This window comes from Siniperca chuatsi, linkage group LG15 (genome assembly GCF_020085105.1).
Source record: "Siniperca chuatsi isolate FFG_IHB_CAS linkage group LG15, ASM2008510v1, whole genome shotgun sequence".
Lineage (NCBI taxonomy): Eukaryota > Metazoa > Chordata > Actinopteri > Centrarchiformes > Sinipercidae > Siniperca > Siniperca chuatsi.
Window position 1 is genome coordinate 6,535,143 of NC_058056.1, and position 26,786 is coordinate 6,561,928.

At 41.0% G+C, this 26,786-nt stretch overlaps 1 protein-coding gene across 2 annotated transcripts in view; it reads right to left on the reverse strand.

The window, feature by feature from the left end:
- Positions 1-556: 556 nt before the first annotated feature.
- The window catches only part of babam2 (BRISC and BRCA1 A complex member 2), an 86,089-nt gene continuing 59,859 nt past the window's right edge, over positions 557-26,786 (reverse strand). For both annotated transcript variants that reach the window (XM_044165929.1, XM_044165930.1), the window contains exons 8-12: positions 12,731-12,830; positions 3,145-3,215; positions 2,936-3,018; positions 2,641-2,794; positions 557-1,428 (exon numbers count right to left, since the gene is read on the reverse strand). In XM_044165929.1, the coding sequence (XP_044021864.1) occupies positions 1,365-1,428; positions 2,641-2,794; positions 2,936-3,018; positions 3,145-3,215; positions 12,731-12,830 (472 nt within the window). In that variant the 3' untranslated portion in view covers positions 557-1,364. The remainder of the gene's footprint in view (positions 1,429-2,640; positions 2,795-2,935; positions 3,019-3,144; positions 3,216-12,730; positions 12,831-26,786) is intronic.

A 26,786-nucleotide genomic window follows, 5' to 3' on the forward strand; every position in this document is an offset into this window, starting at 1 on the left:
ACATTTGGAGGGCAGCATAAAAATAATGAACATCGTGTGCTCGCAGTTTATTTCACTCAGCAGCATCTTTGCCTTTATTTCAGGTCAAAATTTTCATTTATCCAATGAAATATTTAAACAAACAACAAAAAAAAAGTCTCTTTATCACCAGCCATTATCTGTTTTAACACCTGTAGAAACAGTTTGCTGCTCTGCTCCAATAAGTTAAAGCAAGCTTGCATGGCTGTAGACCCTTACCCCGCATTATCGTATCATGATTACGAGTTTCTAACATCCATGTCGTAATTACGACTGATTCAGATTTTTCCTGAAGCTCCAATATCTCCAACTTAATAATACGGAAGTACCTGAAAACCGTACAAATGTGGAAGCCTCACGCCAGCCAAAGGCCGGCGTTTAATGCAATTAAACCCAAATGTAATGGATATGGTGTTATGTTGTCAATGCTTTCAAGTTGTTAACATGGGAATCTTTCCCATCCATCCAATGATATCAATGATAATTTCCAAAAGAACAAAGAAACAATGCAGACCAAAGACAAAACAATGACACGCTGTCGGGGGAAACAGACTTCTTTACTGGATAGAAATTTTGACAAAACATATTCTTCAGTAACTTACAGTGCTGTCAACAGGTCAGTAAAAGACTTCACGGGGCTTTAAACAGTCAAATGGAACATACAAACTATTAAAAAGGCAAAACTAGTTGTAGATCATTTTAAACATCGACAGTGGAGCCAAACTTGACGATCACGTGAGTGACAAAGACAAACGAACAGTAAACAAAGGTGTTTTGCATTGTCCCTACAGCTCTTTGTGATTAACATGTAGTTAATAGTTTACATATCGTTTACATATCAAAAAATATCTGTTCATAGCACGGCAGCTCTGGATGGAGTGTTGTGAGCCCAACCCTCTGTGGTTTGACTGTTTGAAGCCAGTTCATCATTGGCACAACACAATTAAACAATACTAGTTATTGTTAGGTCAGGACAGACAGATTGTACAGGTTGTTTCATCAAGTTCCTGTCAAAGTTTGGAGTTTCTCTTCAAAATAAATGCTCTTTACTGTGAGCTGACAACAAGCAAGAAACAATCATGATTTCAGCCTGATTCCACAAAACTAAAATAAAGAGTGAGCGTACTAAGAGGCAACCATTTCAAGGTCAGACATTGTGGAATTCACAGAGTCTGTGTGCAATAAGCACACTGTCATTCTCACTGTACTGTTACAGTACAGTGCATTTCATAAATGTAAGTCTGTGCATACTCATATAGAGGTACACAATGACAAAAGCACAAACACACACTCACATACACACACCCACAGGCAACTCTCCAGGCATGTCATTAAGCTAGAGAGTACTAGAGTTTCCCATTGGCAAAGGCTCCCTCTTGGAACTGAGGGATGAAGCTCTTGAAGTATGCCCTGGGTGAGAGAGAGAGAGAGAGAGAGAGAGAGAGAGAGAGAGAGAGAGAGAGAGAGAGAGAGAGAGAGAGAAGCAGATAAAACATCAAAATGTGACAACAATTGTGCTTCAACTGCTTCAAAGCATCTAACAAATTCACTGGGTCAGGCCCAGCATGTATGAAAGTGCAGATGAAAGGCAGAATGTCTTTACTTATTACAATTACAACTATACATGAGATATCTACTCTCTATGTGTTTACGCTCGTGAGGGAAACACAAGACACATAACACAACTGACAGTACAAAATCAAACAGAGTAAATAAAACAGCAGTCCGCAAGGTATTTAGCCACATATTCAGGTGTGTGTGTGTGTGTGTGTGTTTGTGTCAGGTTAGACTGAAAGCAAATAGTTAAATTTTTGGAAATATGCTTATTTGCTTTCTTGGTGTGAGTTAGATGAGAAGACTGGTGCCACTCAGGCATGCGTTGGTTCAATATGTGGGTTAGCTTACCTTAGCATCAAGACTGGGAGTAGGGGGACACTGCTAGCCTGACTCTGTCCAAATGTGACGGAATCTGCCTACGAGCACTCCTAAAGCTCACTAATTAACACGTTATATCTTATTTGTATAATCCGGGACTCATTTCTGTGTTCGGACTCAGAGACAAGCCTTTTGAAAGGGTTTGTTTATTTTATTTGGAAAGCTTTAGGAGGCTCGCGCTGCTTGCCCGTTTCCCAAATCTCTCCAATGGAGTTGGCGAGTGCAAAGTTAGCATGACCAATAGTGCACTGGAACCTCGAGCAAGGCACTGAATCCCGAGGGGCGCCGCTACTTGGCAGCTCCCATCTCGTTAAGATGCATTAAGATAAATAAATGAGTAAGTACACAGATAACCTATGAGCCAAACAGATTATTGCCTTCTGCACCTGTAGTCACTCAGGTCTTTCAAATATTTACAGCAGTTATTAACCTTTGCCATGCAAAAAGCAGACGCTTTTCAGGCCGGAGCCAACGCCCATAGAGTTACTCTAATGAGGTCATACCAGTTTATGTTTATTGAATAAAATCTGTGAATATCAACAAATGTGTGTAGTGCAGTCCAGACAATATGGTCTTATTGTATCATATGTCTAATACAGATCATACATTTTACTGGGCGTTACAGTCTTGGGAGAATAGTGCTTAAATGCACTTTGTGGCGAACGGAGTGTTTCAAGACCTACTCACTTGGCCCTCTTTGCCATCTCATTGCCGTCCCAGCGAGGACTGTAGGGATATGACTTCTGCACCTGAGAATAGAGCTGACCGCTGTTGGTGAAGTGGTACACAGACTGGAAGGTGAGGGTGGGCTGGTCCCTGGGGAAGTACAGCGGGAGATCCACTACGAGGAGCAGAAGGACAGAGAGAGAGAGAAATGTATAGACGGAGAAAGAAGAAAAAAAAAGGATCATAAGGTAACTGCAACAGATGTGATCCAGGAACAGACCCCAGTATGTGTTTGTGTGTTTTGTGACTTTCCTACCGTGTACTAGGAAGCAGAAGTCCTTCCACATAAGTAGAAGAGTGAGTTTTGTGAATCCCTCAGCATCGTACTCCACCACACCCCTGCAACACACAAATATTCATTTCTGAAAAGCCTCACTAGGTCTCACTACTACAGTAGTTTCTTGGTAAAGGACGGGGGACATTGACCACTTCAGAGGAAGATGTGGTCCTCTCTAGTTGACTCACATTCCAAAGTGGCTGAGGAAGGCAGCGATATACTCTCTCCTCTTGTGATAGCCTTGGATGACATACTGCACCTAGAGAGAACAAAGTGGGAGGTTTGGTACACACAACGGAATTGGCAAAATTCACACAGCAGAAGCAAGCATCCGAACCCCAGCAGTGACTTATGAGGAGAAATGTTTAGATGTTAACAAAACAACTAAAACTAAATAGTATGTGTATTTGTGGCATTTATTCGACTTTGCAGTGAAAGGGTATCTGCCACACCCAGAAAATAAAAATCTGCCTTCAAAGGACGTTTTTGCTCGAATTACATTTAAGATTAATGTAACGACCAAAATCAAAAGGACGCATATCTGTAAAATGGCAGGAAATGGGCTGTGTAACGTCAAACAAAGTAGCTGTTTCAGGTTGGGATGTCCAAAGGTTGCTCCAGTGGTGCCAAAAACCAAATAATCGTAAAAAGATATTTCAGGCCAAACTATTGTACGCTGAAATCTAGACTGTGGCACACCCAGAAGTGCAACGCACATGAATATGTGCCAAAGGTCTGTGCTGCGGTTCACAGTACATCCATGGGTTCAACAAGTTGACTGCTGTGGGGTCTGAATACAGGCCGATATTTATTTTGCTGGCTACAGGACACTTTGTGCATTGCAGCATGTAAGTAGGTTACAGATAGCAGACAACACCTGAGGAAAACCATATCATAAGAGCACGTCTGAGACTCAAACCATATCAAAGGAAAGATGTGAAATACAGCCAGAAAACGTTTTTAAGAAGTTGTGCGTGGTGACGGTGCCTGTCTGACGAGATCTCACCAAGGAATGTGATTGGATCATTTATTACAAATCCAGTTTTCTGTAAGAAATGATTGACTGAGAACACCTATGATGAATAATCAGGCTGGTTCCAAATCAGCTCCATACCGTTTCACTATTATGGGAAAAAAGGGAACGTCAAAATGATCACACATTCAGGGTTTTTTATAGAATTATTGATTGTACTGATCACTCAAAGGGCTAAAATATCACACAAATATGACTGTGTGTGAATTATTGAACACCTGGCAACACGAGGTCACTCCCTTAAAGGAAAAGTAGCTAATGCCTGCCCAAAGAGTCAATGGATTCTTTTCAGTGGATTCCGTTAAAAAATAAATAAATAAAGAGGGATGAAAAGTCACCAAATACACAATCAATAACTCACTGGGTTATCCTAACTGTTGTTGATTTAATCAGTCCATAAGGGACATACAGTAAATTGTACTGGACCCCACTGCCTTGTCTGTCTTGCAAAAGAACATCAACATATCATATTGCATTAAGGTAATACTCTGCACTATAACAAAAGGTCTATTTTGCTACTCTCTATTGGCACTTGATGTCAAACCACAGAGATTTCTAATGTAGTTCATAAAATTGTATATATTTGTGAGCATCTGGTAGCCCTTAGCCCTTATTTAGAAATGATCCTAACAGCAGCAATGGGGTTTTAAAGCTTTTAAAGGATTTGGAATATTATTTGACATTAAGTGACAGAAAACATGGGAACAGAAGAGGGAATGAAATGTAAACAAGGGGCCTTAATGATTACATGATTATAGGTCGTTGACCCCCGGCCTGGAAGACTTCCCTTGCAGCATCAGCATTTCTGCATATCCTTTTGAAAGAACAAACGTATTCTCTTTATTGTTTTCAATCTCATTAACTGCATTCCCCTTTTGATCCCTCTCAGCAACTGTCCTGTCCACATGGTTTCAGGGCTTTTCTTGCCCTGAATTAGGCCCTCATAGGCAGCGCTAACTCTCAGCCTGAGAGGAAAGGCTGCCAGAGAGGCTTTCTGAGCGAACCTACCCACAATGTAAACAATTAAGAGAGGTGAACTTTTTAACGGCTGCTTTCATTTTCAACCAGACAACTCAGATATTACATGCAATATCTGTAAAGGCAAGTTTAAATGTCACAGAAGTATAAAGTCTTTAGCTTACCACTTGACAGCCAAATAAGCTGCTGTTAAAAGCTCTACCATAGAATCTGTCAAATGGAACTAGAAAAGACTGTCTGCTCAAGGTGCTGTGTTAATTTGAATATAATTTCTCCATTTCAGTCAACATTTTTACATGGAGCCTCTAACATTATGTTTTTTTTCTTACTAAAATCTTGATAAAATATGGTAACCGTTTCGGTTTCCCACTCAGCTCATGAGCTACATGCATGTTGTCACGTCTTTGTAGTGTCTGCACTGAGCGTGACACCCAAAAGCATCTGCTACTTATCAGCGATGATATCATGAACATGCTCCACGCAGAAAGGCCCCAGCTGGCATTCTTGCTGAGAGGCAACAGGTTTTTAAAAATATATGAGAGCATATATATATATATATATATATATATATATATATATATATATAAAAAAACACCAGTGAGTGAGCTGGAATTTCGACAGGGGGAGACATTGAAAATTCACAAAAAACAAACCAACAAAAAACAATACATTCCTCCACTTTGATTTTCAAACACATGCACCCGAGAACAGGTTCTCCTCTTGTGAGCACATGACCAACATGTCTTCAGCGCGGGCTGACAGGTGGGATTAATGATTATCTTTAAGTCCAAAGAGGAGAAGCTCAGGGCTCGCTTGACTGTTGAGCATCCCGGGCAGGTGAGAAAGCCTGCAGCCAGCCAGCCAGCCATGAAGGTGACTTGCTCCATTCACCTAGCAAGACTAAGCTTTAGGAGGATGGTTACATATCACTGCACCTGGGCCATGCCGGCCAAGTTCACATGACTTAACATCACAGAGAAGAACCTGCAGCAGAATTCCCTCAGTCTTAAAATTAGACATCCACACTATTTAATCAACGGGACATGAACAAAATGCAGCAATGTGAAATCCTTTTTACCACACCAGCGGGAATGTTAAGTTATACACAGAGCTGGGTTGGATCCGGTTCCCAGTTGGCAAAATATCCGGATTCACTAAGCTCCGAGGCTAACACATCGAACCCTTTCCTCTCCACATTCTTAGTAGCAAAGAGCAATGTGCAAAACATTCAGGTGGCAGGCTTATTTTCAGGCCACGCTGACCCTATCGCTCACCAGTTAAAATGACAAACAGCATCAGTGTCTTTTGGTTGAAGTGCTCTCTGCAAGATAGCATGTGTGTTCATCCAAAGATTGTTTGTGAAGGAAAAGAAACATCTCTGCACAATCGGGATTGGACAAAAACACCATCAGGGTGGTGCCCCATTTTCAGGAGCATCTCCCATTAAACTCCCACCTAAATTATCAACTTAATATTTATGAATCGGAACCTCCAAACATATTTTTGGCTTGCCACTGATAATCTGGTCTTCCCAGCAGACAAAAACTGATTACAGATCTTTCAGTTTAGTTGTTCATAACTTTCGGTAGGCTACTTGCAAATGCTGAACAATGAACCCAAACAGATTCGATAAGGGATCAGAAACGATTTGAATTTGACTTCGGCACTGGTTTTGGATTAAATAAAACTTTATCAAACCCTAACCCAAGTTATACATGCATTTGCACTACATTTTACTTCAAACTGGACTGAACAGTATGTATTGGAATTAGTGGTGGGACTCGCAGGGAAACGCACGATAAGATATGACGATGTTTCCCGTGATAGAAATGCTGTCATGACACTGTGTGCTATATGAGCCAGGGTTTTCCACAGCATATCATACAGTACTAGAGTCGTCTATTTATAGTTTTCTAAACTATAACTGTAACTTTCAGGGAAAAAGAGCAGAGGTGCTTTATCACTCAGCAACGGTCACATATTCAAAAAGTGAGGCGATTATTAAGATTGTTCTCTAGTATTTAAATTGATCAAAAGACAAGTCAGGGTCTGACTCAACTCAGGAGAAGACCACGGTCGATCAGGTTGGGATTTTCAACCAGCCATATTTGGACAAAGGATGAACCTTTGGAAAGAAGAGCAGTTTCAGAGCTCACAGATCTGCAAGGGATAAACTGCGCCTCTGGCTCCAGCAAGGCAAGAAGAATGTGATAATGTAATGTGATAACGGTGCTGGTGCATCTATAATGCAAAATAAAAGTCTGTATTACAATACAGCATTGCTGTTATTATTTCTCCCAGCCCCTAAGCAGTAAAAACACATGTAGTAAAACTGTGAGGTTCATCCGAGGACAGGCTATATCATAAATAAAGCTAGAGACAGTATTGCCTTACCCTCTGCTACTGCATGGTTGTGATTACTCATCAACTATGTATGAATGACAGCATTTTGTGAAAGAGGAAAGTAGTAATCTATGATACGCAGTCCTGTGTGACAGGTCTCATCTCTGCAAGAGCTCTTAAACACAGACACACATTGTGACTCAGCCTCCTGTTCAATTATGTTTACATGGGACAGTGGAGGCGGCAATTTAGCTTTTTCAAAAGCTGCAAGGCCACACAGGCCTACTCAATAAGCTGTTTATCTAGTTACACTCTGTGTGTGTGTGTGTGTGCCTGTTTCAAGGGAACTGTGGATCAGTGAACTTTCCCACCCATACTGAGAAAGGATTTCCCTCCCCCACTGTCACTGTGACTCGCAGCCAAGTCTTTTTATTGGCTGCCTGGAGGTTTGAGTGATGCAAGACAGGTGATCTTGCTCTGCAGGTATTCAAACCTGCCTGCACCCATGACTCCCTCGCCTGTACATCCATTTATTGTGTTTGTGCATGTCTCAATGGGGAGTGTGATGCAATAACGCCGGAAGTGCTTCCTGCTGTGTGATTAAGAAATCTCTTCTCTCTCTGTCACATACGCATTCACACCACCCCCGGCTTTCATATTATAAAAGAGTGACTGATCTGATATCTGACTACAAATGCATTTTAAATTTGGTTATCTCATAAGATCCACACACACATCCAAATCCAAATACTATAGGAAAATCGTACTGGAAAAAAGGAATAATTACTAAAAGAAAAATCACTTGAAAGAATTGGGAATGCGAAACACAGACTTTAGACCTCGCCGACATTTATAGATAAATAAAATGCAGTCTTCATTATGACATGTTAATGAAAGGAGTAAGCACACACACTATACTTCTAATTGACCTCAGCCACAGTGGAAATGTGACATGAATTGAAATTTGCACAGCATCTTCATATTTATAAGAAAGTACCATCCACAGATTAGAAATATCATGACTCATTGTTACGTTTGCTGTCTACTAGCTTCTGGGAAATCCACTCACACAACTCACTGCTCTTTTCTTTATGTACAGCGAAGAAGTCACTGTATAGATTAATCTGCCTGATTCATGTGTTGCGCTCTCTAGCGATGCCGCCATTACTTTGGCGGCTGAGCTGAACTGAACGCCGACAGTGAAAGCACATATGCTTGTGTTAGTGATGATATCGGATATTACCCCCCTTCGACAGAGAGGTGCCCTATGTGAATGTGCAAGTTATTCAGTCTCAAAAAAAAAAAGTAAAGTTGGTTACGACACAGTCTTTGGGAAAAACACAACAACATTTATTCCATTTTTGTTCGACCTCTGCAGTCTGGATGTGAAACTCTAGCTAGCATTACTTGCTAGTTTGTGATTAGAAATCAACAAACTTGCAATCCATGATTTCTTACACTGTAATCAGATGAAATACATCATTTAATAAAAATGAAAATGTGATATTTTAAAAGTGGCATTTTATTTTTTTTTTGTTTATTTATTGCAGGAGTACATCAACATTTAAATTCTGCCAATAACATAACATACAAGCATACTATTAAAACTAAGACCAAAAAACAAACAAAAACAAAAAAACACACACACAAAGACACAAAAAAGCAACAAAAATCATGCAACTGCAACTCCCCCCCCCTCTTTCTCGCTCCTTCACCATGACCTACCCCTTCCTAAAAGTTTAAGCCAGTAAACACTATGCAGAAAGTAACAAGCCCAGCTAGCGAGTCTGTTGTCGGCAAGCTGCTCAGAATGCAAACAGGAGGATTGAACGGAGCTGAATTAAAGTGAAATTAATTTCACGGAGCAACGGCCTTTGGATTTTTCCTTTTGTTTGTTTTTTTTCCAAAGTGGAAGTTTATTGTTGGAGCAGTGTCATTTAGCGAGTTGCAGGAGAAAAGATGTTTGGCTGTCTATTCAAAGACTGCATCTGTTGAAAAGCTGAAAGTGTTTTAGATTCTAACCTTTATTTCAAATTATGATTACTATTTCAACATATAACAGGTTCCACAAGATCCTGTGGACATATTTGCTGGCAAAAGCAGTTAAAAAGTAAAATCCTTTAAATACATTTACCACACTCGAACGGAGAGGCAAACACCACTGACCCCTTTAAATCGAGACTATTTTTTTCACTTGGATCTATTTTCACTTGCTTACAGTTGAACACTTTAGCCTGGAATGTAACACCTGCACTTTCCTAGGTATTGGTTTCTTTCTCTCTTTTATGTATTTAGTTTTTATGTGTTACAATCTATTTATTTGTGATGTGTACTATGCACTCGTGAAGTGTACTGAGACACACTTGTGATTTTACACTTACTTACTAATTACAGTGTTATTTTGTTGGTTTACGAGTGAGATGCCGCCACAGTATTCGTGGCCTGTTTACTAAAGCGAGCACACTGGCAGAAACAACCTGCTGTCTTCTCTGTCGCCTATGAAAGACAAACACGCTGTTGCTGTATAGTGATGTGTCCAACAACCAGGCGATCACCACGACTGTTTTCGTTGACCGCGCTTCTCCTACTGTCTGCTTTGCATGGTACGTGTGAAAATGCAATGAGAACAAATACCGTACATACAGGCTGTTCACTGAAATGGCGTGATTGGGTTGATCATTATCTTGATAACCAGTTGTGAATTGGACCCTTGTAAAAACATTAGTGCTCTTATAGAATATCAATGACCTAGAACACACACCTGAAAATGGTAAAAGTAGTTGAAGCAGACACTTGACAAATTTAATTATACTGCATTAATTATTAATTATTCTCAGCTTCTCTCTCATAGGCCAGTTTTCTACCTGACTATCACTATCATGTCAGAAAAGACTAACAACTCAGGATGACTTCATAGAAATTGATTAAAGGCAACCATTATCTTGCTTGAGTTGATCACATACTGTATGTACATTGGATGTGACTGAAAATCCCTCAGGGCCTATTAGCTTCTGAAGCGGATTTTCATGAGTAATTTTTTTTTTATGATGCAGATGCCAGGTGCTGCCATCACCCAGCACAATCAATGGTCACAATCACAGCTGAGGTATGTGGCAGTATAGTTCTGTCAATACAATCAGAGCATCTGGAATAAGTGGGAGGAAATAGTTGATGGTGTTAAAAGAACAAAATGACTGCACAGCCTGGCTGGTTCCTTACCATTCTTTGGCCACAATCGATAAATCTCACAAACAACAACACATTTACAGAAGTCAACTACCGCTTTGTGTCTTTCTCCTGATGAATCCACTTACCATCTCTGCTTACTCTGGCAAAGAATGCTCAATGCTACTTCTGCCCCAAAAATTAGCCACATGTCTGCTATTGAACAAGAGACAACGCTAATTGCTACTTCATGCTGTCCAAGTACCAATTTTTCATTTAGTCCCTTTATGCTTGACCATTGAAAAGCCACAACAAATGACAAGTAACATTTTAAATTCTAAGAAAGAGGTACAAAAATGACCTTTTTTATGAAGATGTTGATTAAGTTGACAAACGGCCTAAACTATATGCGCCAAGAGGATTGCCACACTCCAAAAACACCAGGGGTGTAAAGGTCTGTTATAATGGTTATAGTAGTAATGTTCAAAGATGTTCTAGAAGATATGTAGATACTATTGAAGCCCAATCAAAACTGCTTGGATAACCTTAGCCAGCACACTCTTTTCTGTGGTAGTTGCTTTAATAGCTCAAATATCATTAACTTTCCAAAAAATCCAGTTTGAACCAACGGGAACTAACACATATTTAGTTTGAACACAACCCATGTACAGCAGCCTAATCAGAAACTATGTGGTGGAATTGATGTTTTGCTCATTTGCAGTGCCTCCCATGAGTAAGAAGCTAACAGGTTAGCGGGGTTCCAGACCTCTGAATCACCGCCTGCCCACATCAACGATTTGTTCAGCGATTTGAAGTGAAACAAAGTGTCAGTTCAGTCTAGTTATCAGGGCACGAACAGGTGACTCCAGATTTGTTGTGTTGGCAATGTTACTGTGAAATGCTTCCGCACATTACGTCTCACTTTCAGATGGTTTTGTGTCACGATAATCCATTCACAGCATGCATGTGAATGGGCATAAAATAGATGAGAGTGAAAGGATTTTACAAATGTCCCCCGCTGGAGTACAACGCCTGTTGCGATTATACACCAACATTTTTTCATTTGAACAGATCACTACGGACTATGCCATTTTTTCCCCACGTTCAAAGGATAGCGTGGATTTTAAATTAAGCTGCAGCAACATACCAAGGCTAACAAACCAATGCTGTTTTACATAGTACATGGCTGTGTTGTGTTCGCTGCAGTGCTCTTTACACTGCTGTCAGGGGAGCATGTTTGTTGCAGTATTAAGGCACACGACTCCTCTGACACAAAAACAGAATAATCCCTCAAGCTTAATTTTAGGTTATTTACTGTAAATGTTAAAATACTTTTGAATTTAACAACACCAATTGACCAGCATGCAGCACTTAGCGCTGGTTACACTTTGCATACTGCAAGAAACCAACAGCCCTGAGTGAAAACAATGGGAGTGACTATTGACTCTTTTCGACTCTTTGCCTTTCCAAACACAGGCTGTGGCCTCCGTGACTCTTTCAGGAAGGTGGAGGGAGCGGCTCAGACACCCAGAGACATGCAGGTCCATCAGGGACACAAGAGTTCCAGACACCCTGAGTATGCTGGTCAGAGTCCTGGTGAACAGGAAGAGATGGAGGGTATCTGTGTGTATTATGTGCATGCGCGCATGTGTGTGTGGGGAGGGTTTGCAGGGGATGGGCATTTCCCCGGAGGGAAATGGCATTACGCTGTGTCTACACTGCATATCTACCTGTCAACCTGCAGAGACCAGGGAGCGTTCAGACAGCCTATGGAGGATGGCCAGTATGCCCACGTTGGCCGATACCAGTCACACATGCATAAATGCACATACACACATTAACACGCACACACACACACACACACACACACACACACACACACACACACACACACACACACACACACACACATAGCTTGCCAAAAGACATCCCTCAGTGGATGCATGCTTTGCTGCACCAAAGCTTACGAATATGCATTAAATGATTCACATACCTGTGTCACACACACACACACACACACACACACACACACACACACACACACACACAAAGAGTAAAGAATCTTGCTCTTATTTAAGGTAGCTAGACATTAAGAGTTACAAATAAATGTGAAATAATGCAGACCCTAACACTAATAGAGGCATTATTTGTTTGTGATGACGACATCCACGTATACACAACACACAAATCACATCTAACCACATTGTGTAAAAGTAAAATGATCTTTTATGTTATGTAATACCAAACATTTTTACCTTGTTGGTGAGTAACTGGCACACTTGAGGGACATAGTCAATTAGGCATCCTCCACTGGGGAATGCTGGGATATGAAGTGCTGAGGAGCCTCCCAGAGCACTGATTGAACAAAAAAAGACAACAATTAGCCTGTAAATTCACATATTTAGATTACACGGAACATAAAGTTGCTACTATGTTTTCTCTGCCACCATGACAATCTTTAGAACAATTCCAGACTTTGTGTGCCCACTCGCCTTTATGGAAATGTATGTAAACTACTGAGCAAAACACTGAGCACATTGGTTGGCTGCTATCTACTAAAGTTGTAAATACAGGAGTGACTCATGCCTGTGGTATCCTCCTCATTCTCCTTCACTTGTTCATTTATTCTTTTGACATCCTCCTGATTCAATCCTGCAGCACAGCTCCATTAGTGATTAGTGCATGCTTGTTTAATCAGGAAATCTGCTGCTGCAGCTCCCTTATGACTAACCAACCGAAGTAGTCACTCCCTCATTTTTTCTGATCTGGGGCAAAAACAGAGGGAATACCCTGAGGACGAGTTAAAGGTCTTAGGGAATCGCTTATTGGCTTTTAATGCTCATTTAAAGACACAGAGGAGGCTTTCTTCTGCTGATTTCTATTTTTATTTCATTCTTCATTATAGCAGGACAGTCACAGGGCATTTAGAAATGCTGTTATTTTAAAAGCAATGCTGACGTGGATGACTGACGTTTACCAGGTTAAGTATGCATGATGCATGTAAACAGCCTACATCATGTAACATTATGTCAAATGTCAACGATCAGATATGTTGAGATGCAGCCCCTAGGGATAAAACGGTAATCACGTATCTAAAGGTGAAACACAACAGTGGGTCACAGACCACAGTCATGATCGTCACATCATCCCAAAGCTGTTTTTAAGTCTAATTAACCAAGTCCAAGTCAAGTCTCCAGTCTTTAGTGGGCTAGTCCAAGTGACGTCTCAAGTCTTTAGAAGGCAAGTCCAAGTCAAGTCTCCAGTCTTTAGTGGGCTAGTCCAAGTGACGTCTCAAGTCTTTAGAAGGTAAGTCCAAGTCAAGTCTCAGGTCTTTAGTGGACTAGTCCAAGTCACGTCTCAAGTCTTTAGAAGGCAAGTCCAAGTCAAGTCTCAGGTCTTTAGTGGACTAGTCCAAGTCACGTCTCAAGTCTTTAGAAGGCAAGTCCAAGTCAAGTCTCAGGTCTTTAGTGGACTAGTCCAAGTCACGTCTCAAGTCTTTAGAAGGCAAGTCCAAGTCATGTCTCAGGTCTTTAGTGGACTAGTCCAAGTCACGCCTCACGTATTTGAGTCGTTAGAGAAAATAGGTAGCGTAGTGCATTAAGGATCAGACTGTTTAACATTATAACTATTATAATAAAGTCAAGTTGAATCTTCAGACATTCAAGTCTCATGTAAGTCGTCTTATAGCAGACGAGACCAAGTCGAGTACAAGTCTACGACCGATCATCCATCAACAGCTACAAAGACATTGCTTTTTCCCCCCCATGGTGTATGAAAAATATTTTCCACATTTTCTCATTGCTACAAGCTGAAAGGCAGCAACTAACACAGAAGGCCTGAGGATTGCACAATGTTGAAAATTCCAAAGAAAGGTTGTGGGAGTAGTGAGCAGGAAAGGGGAGCACAGCACCATGCGCTCCACCTTACTGTCGTAACCACAAACCACAAATGGTTATGGGAAAATGTTATGGAAATTGACGTCAGGAAAAGGTCAACAGCGATTAGAATCGTAATCTTGACTCTACATACACACTTTGCCTAAGAGGTGTATTCAGAATAATTAATAAAAGTGCTCTGCTCTGTGTAGAAAACAGCTGGTTTCTCATCAGCTGCTCTTCTGTCACACAGGAGTGTCTGAATTTCCTAAAATTAAATTAAAGATAAGAATCACACCAATCCACAAAGATTCAAATACGTTAACAGCTTTTACTCTCCATCACTAGTCTAAGTTTAGTCTTTTTGTCAACTGATGCTCAACTGAATATTAATAAGGTCTTATTCACAGAGAAGCCATGCAAACTGTCATGAAGCCATTTTCATTGTCAAAATCCTTTTCTCCCCAACTCCAAAGCCATCATTTACAGTCGGTTTTGTGCACATAATTAGCATTAGCCTATGCATTTTGCTGTGCAGCAACAAATGGTCGATTGAAAATGGCGAGGAGAGAAGCTATTGAAAATGAAAATCTAAATGATGCCCATCTATCCTCCCACAGATCTAAGAATAGTGCCATATCATTCAGATGGAAATGTGGACACAGGCACAAAATAGATGGTGGTGTGTTCGTCACTCATTTGTGTCAATGGCAGGCATGTGAACAAATGTGATGCATTTTGGATTTCAATGGTTTTGCCTCTGGAACACCAACTGAATGGAGGCTGATTAGACACCAGCCTCTTGCGCTAGTATCAAATAAAAGGTCTCCCAACATCCAAAACTTGACTATTTAAGAAGTTCTAAAACAGTGTTTCCCAACTGGTCTAGTCTTGGGGTCCAAATTTTCCCTTCACATCAGCTCACAGTCCACAATAGACCAACTTAACACCCATTCACTTTATTTCCATCCATGCATTCTGCCTTTTATTTCACAAAATGAAAACTAAAATATTTAAGTAGCCTACTGGGGCTTAAAAAAAACATTGCAGCAAGAGAGTACAACTAGGGCTTAAAACCAAATTTAAAAAAAATTAAAAAATTAAAAGCCTTGCAATGGCAGTTACAAGTATTTCAGGCTACTAAAACCACTGTTACAGCAGAACATGTGAACAGGCCTGATAAAAAAAGAACAGGGCAATAAAACAGCTACAGAGCTGAAAATGAAGAGAAGAAAAGTTGTTTTCAAGCTCAGACCAGTACTTCACTGCATACAACTTTTGTGTGGTTAGTCTAAAGTAAAACAAAGTTAAATAAAATCAGTTTCATAATTGTTAGCCTGTTGTGAAGCAGCTAGCTTCTCATCAAGCAGCTCAAGCTGCTACAAGCAGCAATGACTCTGAGAAAGACTGATACAGTCAACGGACGTGCACGGGTGGAGTCACATGATCAACTCAACTGGCATCGATAGGCTACTCGTATGGTAAAGTTGCATGTTGTAGCAGCTCTACTCACTTGGGAGCAGAAAATGCTACTTCAAATTAAATTCGTAGTCAGGAAATGTTATTATATAATATGTTGTAATATAAGTTACGTTTTTTTTTTTTTTTATGAACTTGACCCACTCTGAATGGATCTGACCCACCAGTTGGGAATCACTGTGATAAAACATGATTTTAAGTAAAGTTTTCAGCCTCCACCTTGAACAGACCCAACAACCTCAACTGAAAAACGCTGACTGGAGAGTATATTTCTTGAACATGAGCCATGTTTTACTGCGAGAGGCCTGAAATTGCACTTCAGTGCCAAAACTGAGAATCAAACATTTGAGAAGCAACACCATATCAAGGTCAAGCTGAGGGGGAGAATTTAATTAGGCCGCAAGTTAACATGTGCAAACCTGCACCGCATATTTGAGAAGTTATGACAATCCACAAAGATGACACAGGATTGTGACAATCAATGAACATACATGTGTGTAAATATTAATGGGATACCCCAGTGATATGGTATTGCACTTCCATAAAGTTGGGGGACTAACATAAGACAGATTACAAAAAGAATGATCAAAATGAATGCAGCTGAGGGCAAGATACCCTGACTTTTAGTCCCTAATACGAGTAAAGCTCAAAAGAAATGCTGGAGCCTACCTTTCCCATAATGCAACCAATAGCATCTTTTTTTCCAGACATCCCTGTCTGGTAAAGGTAACGCAGGTTTTTTGTCAACAATTTGTCGTCTCCAAGCCCAAGCAGAGATAACCCTGATCACACCATCTGGGTTATTTTCAAAGACTTGAAAAAGAAGACATGATACAACTGAGTAGTACTCCCCATGATGCGTAGACTGACCTCTATGTGTAAAATCAGTGGAGTTCCCCTTTAACAAAGTGATACACTGTAGGTGCCGATGTTAAAAAAAGGTTTGAAAGTGACTGATGGGAATCTGTATACGCATTTTGAGTCTGGGTCATGTTTAGATGCATATAAAAAACAAACACATTTCCATATCTTAGTTTTAAAAGTTTCAAAGTAGTTGGTTCAAAAGGTAAAATCTTCATTAACATGTCAGTGTTATCAGACTTCCAGTTATGAGCTTTAAATTGCTTTAAATTGAGCTCCCTGTGGGTGGGCTCGGAATCTAGACATAATGGTGTTTTACTTTCCAAGTGGCACCCTGAAGAGTCCCCGCTTCTGTCTCCACTGGTGACACCGCTCTCAACACTACCCACACACACTGGAGTCATCATGCAGACATGCTGCCTAACACAACCCCTCTGAGCAATGCAACCTACTGTAAGACATATTTACAGTAGACAGTGGTACATGCACGCATGTAAACACACACACACACACACACACACACACACACACACACAATCATGCTGTACAGTGACAGGGCTGCCTGTGACTTCATCAACCAGAGAGATTATCCTGTGTGACTCAGGTGGATGGTGACGAAGCTCAGTTTGTTTATTTGTGTGTGGTTTTGTGTGTGTGTGTGTGTGTGAGAGAGGGTATGTATAACAGTGCAGTGACAGCGTGAGAGCAGATAAAAGCTCAATTGGAGAGAGGGCAGACATGATTCATCACCGAAATAAAAGATAAGGCGAAGAAGAACCGTTTGGAGATTCAAATGTAGTTGCAAAGCAGCAACATTTCCATTTCGATTGCCTTCTTCATTTCCTAAATCCTGGAGGGTCCTCAAAGGCCCACATATGACTCTGCTTGTTGACTGTTTGGACTAAATAACATCCTATTCTTCCTCTGTATGGCAATAGGAGTCAGTAACCTTCCTGTTATGAGGTGACTATCCTGGCATAACAGTACAGAATTTTACTCAGATTCACTATCATCATCCATTTGGATACAACCAGATTAATAAGAGCCTCAAGCTGCAACCATTACACACACTGACTAGTATATAATGTTGGGCAAAACTTTCCTATTGCCCACTGTCACCGCTTCAACTGGTAGTAGTTGATCTTTTTGGCAGTAGGGTGGGTGCTAATAGCCATGTGAGCTCCACATAACCCTTTCACTGGATTACTAACCCTTTAACCAAATATACTTATGTGATTTGTGCATTTGAAAAGCCACAATTGAGTGCTGCAGGTGAGGGGGTTTATGCAGTCTGAGACACTGTGCAGGCACAAGGACAGGCCCATTTTGCCACTTCTACTGCAACTACTGATGACTTACAAATTGTGCTTTTAGAGGTGAATTTTTTGAGTGACATTTGACGTCTTGACTTCTGGTGAAGCAGAAATGTTAATGACATTTTTGTTTTTTGTACATTATCAGATAAACTCCAAACTGTGGAGCTCATAGTTCCTTGATAATTCCTTGTCAAGTCATGTCAATTTTATTTATATAGCCCAAAATCATAAATTTGCCTCAAGGGGCTTTACAGTCTGTACAGCATACGACACCCTCTGTCCTTAGACCCTCGATTCGGATAAGAAAAAACTTCTCCCCAAAAACCCTTTTAATGGGGAAAAAATGGAAGAAACCTCAGGAAGATGAACAGAGGAGGGATCCCTCTTCCAGGACGGACAACTGACGGCCGAAGCTGAACTCGGTTGTGGGACAATAAACCCTGGCACACACATCAGTGTGTACCACATAGGAGAAGCATAATGCTTTTGTCTTAAAGGTGGGGTTCCGTGGGCAAGCCATTTAACGTTACCTGACACACACATCATGGCTGGAATGGCTGGAGCAGTGTTGTGTGGCCCGGTCCGTTTGTTTCCCATTTACAGAGCCAGGGCTGGGCACAAACACTGGAGAACGAACAGCTAGCGAGCAGATATTCACTGAATTTGACAAAACGACGTGTATTGGATTAGAGTCGCATACCCCACCTTTAAAGGCCCAGACAACCTATTTTATCAGCTTCTTCTATGAGCAATGGGGTCCATAAACACAAAAAACATGCCCGTTAGAACAGTTTTGGTTATTTCACATTAGACATTTGTGTTTCTCTCTGTGGCAGGGCTAAATTGGAAAAAGGTGATGTCACTAATCAGATTTTTGCAGCATCTGAATCAGAACCTGATGACAGTTGTGGGCTTGTTTCTTTATGTTGCTGGGCCACTTTGCTGAGTTTTTTTTTTACTGTTAAACTCTTAATAAAGAATATTCCATAAGAGTGTTTTTTTCTAAAACTGATTCTGATTGTTTGCTTATTTAGTCTGGAACATTTCTTTGTTATTGAGAAAAATGTACAATTTTGAGGGTTTGACTGATGACTCCACCATTATAGTGTTTTATGGAGTATTTGCAAGATTTTTCTCTGTCTGTGTCTCTCTCTCTCTCTCTCTCTCTCTCTCTCTCTCTCACACACACACACACACGCTTGTTTCATTATCCCCGTGGGGGACAGTCATTGACATAATGCTTTCCCAAGCCCCTTACCCTAACCTTAACCCTTACCCTAACCAAATTGTAACCTGTACCCTAAAACCAAGTCTTCAAAAAGCAGTCTCTACCCAAATTTTTTCCCCCACGGTGACACAATTCCCCATGGGTTAGTGTGCATTCAGGTTAAAGTCCCCACCGGGATATAAGAACATGAAACACACACACACACACACACATATAATGGTACTAATAAAAATGAAAGCAGAAAACGTGTGTTATAAAGTCTGTATGATTTCTGTACTGCACAGTAATGTACATGTTTACAGTATGTAATCTTGCTCACTTTTAACACCACATTACTGTTAACAATTTTTTCCTCTTTCCGACAGATTTTTAATGAACAAAGCTGGTCAGATCTAATGTTTTGATTTCAGTGAAGATAATTAGCATAAACACACACTGTATACTAACCACTGGGGGATTTAAGATGGCCTACATATTGCAGAGAACCTACTTCAAATAACTTCCAATAAACAAAGCAACACAAAACTCACACAGACAGAAAAACACATGCAGAAGTGGTCAAGGAGACAAGGAAGAGGAAAAAGTGGCAGAACGCTTAGAGCCGCTGAGAGCGAGAGAAGTGCCTGCACTGACATCTTAGACTGTTGAGTGGGTTTTCCGGGTTAGTGGTGAATTTACTTTATCCGACTGACAATTTCTGAGTGTGACAAGACGTTCAGAAAACCTTGAAAAATATCTGATCGAAATGCAAAGATTTTCAAAGGCTATAAAACACCTCTACAGACCCTGGAGAAGGGACACACACAAACTGTACACCCACACAGGCACATGCACACACACACACTTACACACATCTGCAGGCAGGCAGGCAGGCAGGCAGGCATGCACGTACACACACACACACACACGCAAGTATACACACACACAGGCACCTAAAGGCAAATGCAGATACACAAACATAAGTGCGCTGCAGCCTAAAACTGTCTCTCTGTGTTGATTTTTCTGGGCTCCTAAATCTGGTTTGGGGGCAGAGACGGTGCCCACTCGATTCTTTTATGCAATGCAGCAGGTTTTCTGGGGGAAGGAGAGATGTATCCAACTCATCTCATGGGCACAGTACAATCAGGTAAACGAGAACGAAAAGCGAGAATGAAAAGAGCGATGAGTCTGGTTACAAAATGGTCGGGAGAGACACAAAAGCAATCAGGTTTAAAAAAAAAAAAAAAAAAAAAAAAAAAAGACTGTGCAGATGTGTGGTTGGTGATGATGGTTACCGAGCCAGATTCTCCAAAACTGATACAAGCTGCAATGAAACAATCTCAATACTCATTCAAATAGTTCACTATTACAGATAAAAACTCAGTAATGCAAATGAGCATTTTATTGCTGCAGCACTAACAACAACAACAAAAGAATAAAAAAGGAAAGCAAGAAAAAGTAGAGATGTCCCGAGATGACCCTGAGGATCGGTATCGGGACAGATCAGAGTTTATTTTAATGGATCGTATCGGCTAAAATAAAGCAGATCAAAATTTACTGTATTCTGCTGTTCTGTCCACCTCAGTCTGCTAGTGTTGCAGCGCTGCTCTCCTTAATGACAGCTGGGCTCTACAGTGCTGCATGTAACTGCATATGAGAGGGAAAATTAGAGTGTGTGAAAGTGAAAAAATATTTGATTGCACCAATGACTGATTCGGACACTCGGACATTGTTCGACACCCCGATTGGCAAAATTCGCTAACCTCCGACGAATCAGTTACCTCTCCTCTCTCTTTCTCGTTAGCAAAGAGCAGTGTACAAAATATTCAGGTTGTAGCTGCTCATTTTTAGCCTGCGCTGACCATCACTTTCACCAGTTAAAATGACAAATGTCTGGCCGCAGGTCATATCAGCTGTCGCTAATTAACATTAATTCCTCAGACTAAATTGATGGGAGTCCAAAATTAAACTTGGCTGTTGTCGGGTTTGTGAGCTCTGCAAGCCACTGTTTGTTCTCAGCCAACGATTATTTATGGAGGTAAAAGAAGCATCACTCTGTAAAACCGCTGTATAACTGTAAGTCGCTGCACGTCAATTTCAGGAGTCATATTCTCCAATTAAACTTTCCTTAATAGCATATATTTTGATAGTCGATTATTAAAGTTCCCCTCCAGACACATTTTAAAAGTATGTAAAAATACTCTGCTATGATTAATATTTTGTTTAACATGGTTATCCCACATAAACAGTAAAAAAAAAAAAAAATCTGAAAAGGGGCTGGAAGCACAACTACTCTTTCTCCCTCATTATGAAATTCTGGATCTATGAAGGACCGCCCACCACCGCTGCGTGTTAGGTTGACCGGTGTCGGTGAGCCAGTGAGAGAGCGGTGTGCGTCAAGATGGCTAAAGTTAGAGGAAACATCGGGGAGATTCAGCCGTACATGTTGGAGCGTCAGTCAGACTCAGATGAGGAGTCTGTTGTGCACCAAAATTGGCGACTAGCAGACGTATCAGAATGGTAAATGTAGTTAGCATGTTTTATTTGTTTATGTTGTTTGTTAGCTTGTTAGCTTGTAACTGGCAGAGGCTGACACAGCCTTAGTGGTTGTGCTATGATGTTACAGTGTGTTCACATTGTTATTACGTAACGTTAGTAGACAGTGGAAGGAAGCTCCAGGGTCTGGTTTACATCCAAAAACTGCACACTCCACCATGTTTGCTGTCAAAACCTTCACTACACTAACTTCGTGCAAACTCTTGCTTTCTGTAATGACAAGTCCGCTCTGGCCTGGAGGTTTCAGGTTCCGTTGCCGGTGGCATGTCAATTGGTTTTAGAATTTGTGACGTCCCAAATCTAGCTTGCCCGGAGTACGTTTGAATCTCAGATTTTAGGAAATTGTAGAGACATCTCCCCCTTCAGTAGAGGAATGTGAAAGCACCTCACTAGTGAAGGACCCCCAAATGTAAATAGGCCTACTCACTAGTGCCGGTGTTCTATAACATCTATAATCAATATTTTTATATTAAAAGATTGCATGACTACTTGTATATGAAAGGGGTCACTAGTAGTGACGAACCTGCAGAGAATGATAACATCACTGTGCAGTTCCTCTCTGCTCTACTAAGCGTTTTAGCATCTTTCAGCTCACTATTTTGGTTTTATGAATATTGGACTTACATTCAGGTAGATCCATACACAACTGCAAATGAATGCTAATGTTGCTCTGTATCTGCTGGATGTGTAAATAAGCAACTGTTTCGTAATATGTTTACCATATCAACCTAAAAGGTTGTTGTGTTAAGAGCTTGTTTCCTGTGCCCCAGGTTGGACAAAAAAAAAAAAAAAAAAATCAGTTATTACAGGTTTAAAGACAATCACCAATTATCATGCCATCTGGAGAACACAGCTTCCATGCATTGTTACATACAGCTCAGCGAAATTATTAAGAATGAAGTAAAAACAGTGTTGCCTAAAGCCACAGTGGGATACTATCCATGTTAGTTCTGAAGAAATTGTTTGAGGCTTGTGCAAGGCAAAAATTCCACAGGGAGGGATACGTTTGATCTGCATTTTCTGAAAATCTCTGATAGCTATTCATATCTTTAATAAGATGTATCTCTTTGATATATGAATCCAAGCCAACACACTCCTAACCCACTTGATACTAGTGACCCTACTACTGCCCTGTCTCATAACTATTCTGTTTCGCTGGGATACTAGAATGTTGCATTTCTTGGTCTGATCATAGCACGGCCTCCACTGCAACACTAGTTGTTAAAAAAAAAAAATTGGGCTTTCCAAAGACGCCTCCAAAGCTAACATTTTTTACATTCTCTAAATGTCTACATCTATTTAACACTTAACAGTTACTTTAAATGAAAAGGGAGGGAAAATCATAGGAGCTACACAGTTTAACACCATGCCTTTCACAGTATATTTTACTCTACACGGCTGTAAAACATTATATAACAAATGAGCACTGAAGCCTACAGAATAACAGTGATTTGACTCATAATCAATAATTTCTACAGAAAAAGAAGCAAATATGGTTGTACAGTCACATCAAAGAGACAAGCCGATGCAACGGTCTACGTACACTGTACATTATTGGTAAAAATGTGGGTGTCTGTCAGGGTATTTCAACATCTTTTTTTCCCCTTGCCGCTCTGTAAGGCAGAAAACATTACAGTGATGGTCTGTTTGAAGACTGGGGAAGAAAAAGTAACAGAGAGTAAGAAAGAGAGAGGAAGAGGGAATAGAAATAGAGGTATAACACTGTAGCTCAGGGGGCTTACGAGTCTGCGTTCAGAGCTCTTAGATCCGAGCCCCTGCTGAAGGAGAGTAAAAGTGAGATATCAAACAACTCAGGAGTGATAAAAGAGAGGAGTAGAGAGGTGGAGGAAAGAGAAAAGGAGAGAGAGGAAAAGCTCTCTTCTCCCGTGTGTTTTTCCCTCTCTCGCTGTGTTTCAGTCGGGCGAGGGACGACCTTGCTTGGTGGAGCACAGCTCTTCTCTCTCTTTTAAGTCCCACTCACTCTCTCGGTTCCCTTTGAGGATCAGCCAGAGGGATCAGCAGAGGAGAGGGAGTGATAGAAAAAATGGAGAAAGACGGAGAGAAAAAAGACAGGCGGCAGACATGGGAGGGGGGAGGGGAGGGGGGCTCGGGGAGATACGACCGAGGACACAAGAGTTAAAAACTGGAAAAAGTGAATTTTAAAAAAGTGAGATAGACAGGATAGCAGTGAAGGATAAGAGGGCAAGGGATGGAAGGATTGAGGATGAATGGACAAACAACCGAACGATGGACAAAATGATCGGACAACTGATAAAATTATACAATGACGGAAAGACACACAGAAATTGCAGACAGAAAGAACCCCGGGACATTTTGACACTGAATAGATGTCGTTGATATGACAGCTTGTACCAACACTGAAATCCAGTGGTGCCAAAACTGAAATGATGTCTGTAGTTGTCCACAGCTGCCACTATTTTATAAAAACTGGACTGATTTAAACAATTTCCAAGCTTTTTTTGAAGTTAATTTTAGCATCCCATTATATGATATTGTAAAAGTTTAGTTCAGTTTTAATATTTCCATGAAATCAAATCCCATTTATGATATTATGGTTTATGATTTATGGTCAGCATTTTTTTGTGTATGTATTTACATTCAGTAATTACCTCTCTATATAGTAGTTCTTACTGCTACAGGCGGAGTCTGCCATCCGTGCACTGGATTCAGATTGTCTACCTATACACGAGGGATTCACAGGAAAACGATGCAACATGTAATCCAGGGTAGTTTTATCTCACTGCCTCAGTATATACTGTTCACTTTCTTTACATCGTGTTTACACCAAAAGCATTTCTTTGGCAATAGACAAGATTTTTGCTTTAACTTATCATTATGAAGTAAACGCTGATTGTAATGGCTACAGAATAATGACACCATCGGTGTTTAGATTGGTTCCCTGCAAGCCTCGCTTTCACTATGCAATTCTGTCTGCCACCGGGTACGATCTCCCGGGGAAAATGAAGGCTTGATTTACGGCACAAAGGAAGTGCGTCAACCATCACGCAACCCGAAGAGGATAGCGCTTTTGTTTTCTCCGGTAGCACTCGGTAGCTATCCCCCAGGTAGTGGAAATGGCACATGGTGGAACAACCGGAGTAATTGTGGAAACTCTACCCGGCAAAAGAAAAAGAGCCCCGTTGACGGAGGAGGTAAAGAAGGCGAAGAGAGAGAGAGTGATAAAAACCGAGGTACAACAAGAGTGAACCTCAGACAGGCATTCACTTGATGGAGAGAGCTCCGGGACTTGAGAGGGTTCCAAACCGACATTCAGTTGGCATTCTTTCTACTAGACCAGTAAGTAACAAAACGTTGCCTACTTATTAATACAACTGGGTGTTAATAATAACACTGCGGGGGGGTTGTCACTTTAATCAGCAGATGATTTTTAACACAGTGTCTACACAGGAGGCGTAGCAAACAACAGCTTCCATCTGTGTCTACATAGGATGCGTTCAGGCACGGTGTTAAGTGTAGGTCACCTGCATTTTGGCAGTGCTCAGACTCAATCACTGTAGCTACGGGTGAAAAAAAAACCGAAGAAACTTAAAGCCTAGAAATATGCTTCCGGTCGCGTTTACACACATATAGCGTGCGTGAAGCATAAGCCAGTGTGTGGCCTCTGTGGACAGCTGTACTGATTAAACCAGAAACTTTTGTTTGGCTGCACTGTAAACAGATACACCAGCTGCTCTTCTGTTGTATTTCTGTAGCTGCTGAGTGTCTGCTGTAGTATAAATCTACACTTGCTGTTACCACGGTAACCATGGGTGTCACCAAATCAACCAGGACAGAATTCTTAAGGATTACACCTTTAAGGAAGGAAGGGGGGTTGGTTAAAAACTTGGAAAAGTGAATTAAAACAAACTGTACATAGACAAGATAGAAGTATAGGGGATGGGGGGGGCAGATGTGTGGACAGATGGAGGATGAATGCACAGACAACAGAAAAAATGGAAAAAAATTACAGGATGATTGATTAAAAGCTGGAATGACAGAAAGATTTCAGACATAAAGAACCCCAGAACATTTTGACACTGAATAGATGTAGTTGATATGACAGCCTGCACCAACACTGAAATCCAGTGGTGCCAAAACCAAAGCTGAGCCAATTTCTGCTGCTACACTCACTGTTTAATACAATTAGAACTGATTTAAACAATTCCCAAAGCTGCTTTGATGCGAGTTTTATTTTGGCATTATATGATATTGTGAACATTTGTGGTCGTTCGGGTTAATGCAGAAGCTCCTGAATGTCGCTGTCTATCAAACGCTTGCTAGACAAACAGAGGAATGTGCAGGAATGCTGCAACAAATGAGTTTTCCTCTTCACTGGAGCCAATGTAGAGACTATGGGCAGCTACACAAGACCAAAGACTAACAAGGGTCAGTAAGGACATGGAGGAAAACTAACAGGGTAACAGATCTGCATGAACACACGTACAGCAAAAGGCTGGCTCGCACACATCCGCATGCTAAATTAAGTAGCATCCACAATGAATACAATACAAATGCGCTCAAGCACAAACTTGCACACACATGCAATTGTTTGTCTTCAAACAACAGTGAAGACGACATACATTTTCGCCCTGGGTCATGAATTAACACACTCCCACACAGCTGACAAAAGGTGCATAAAAGCATGTAGCGGAGCATATTCATAAACGGCCTTGATATGCGTATGTGCAAATATCTCAAAACAAAGAGGCCACATTAAGCAGAAGAAGAGGGATGGTAAATGAGAGCTTGGCTCAACGTGGCACCGTTAAGCCTCTGCATTTTGAGATGTTTCTTAGAGGGTTTAGATGAAGAGGGTTTGTTTTCTAGCCTCTCCTCCCTTATCTAACCCCCCCGCTCTGCCAGCATCTACCCCTCTCCATCAGCTGCTCCGTAGCTTCCCCACTCTCTGCTCTCCACTCTACTGCCTTTAGCCTCCTTCTGTCTGTTCTCCTCACGCAACTGGCAGAGGAGGAGAGCCTCTAACACCACTGCAACA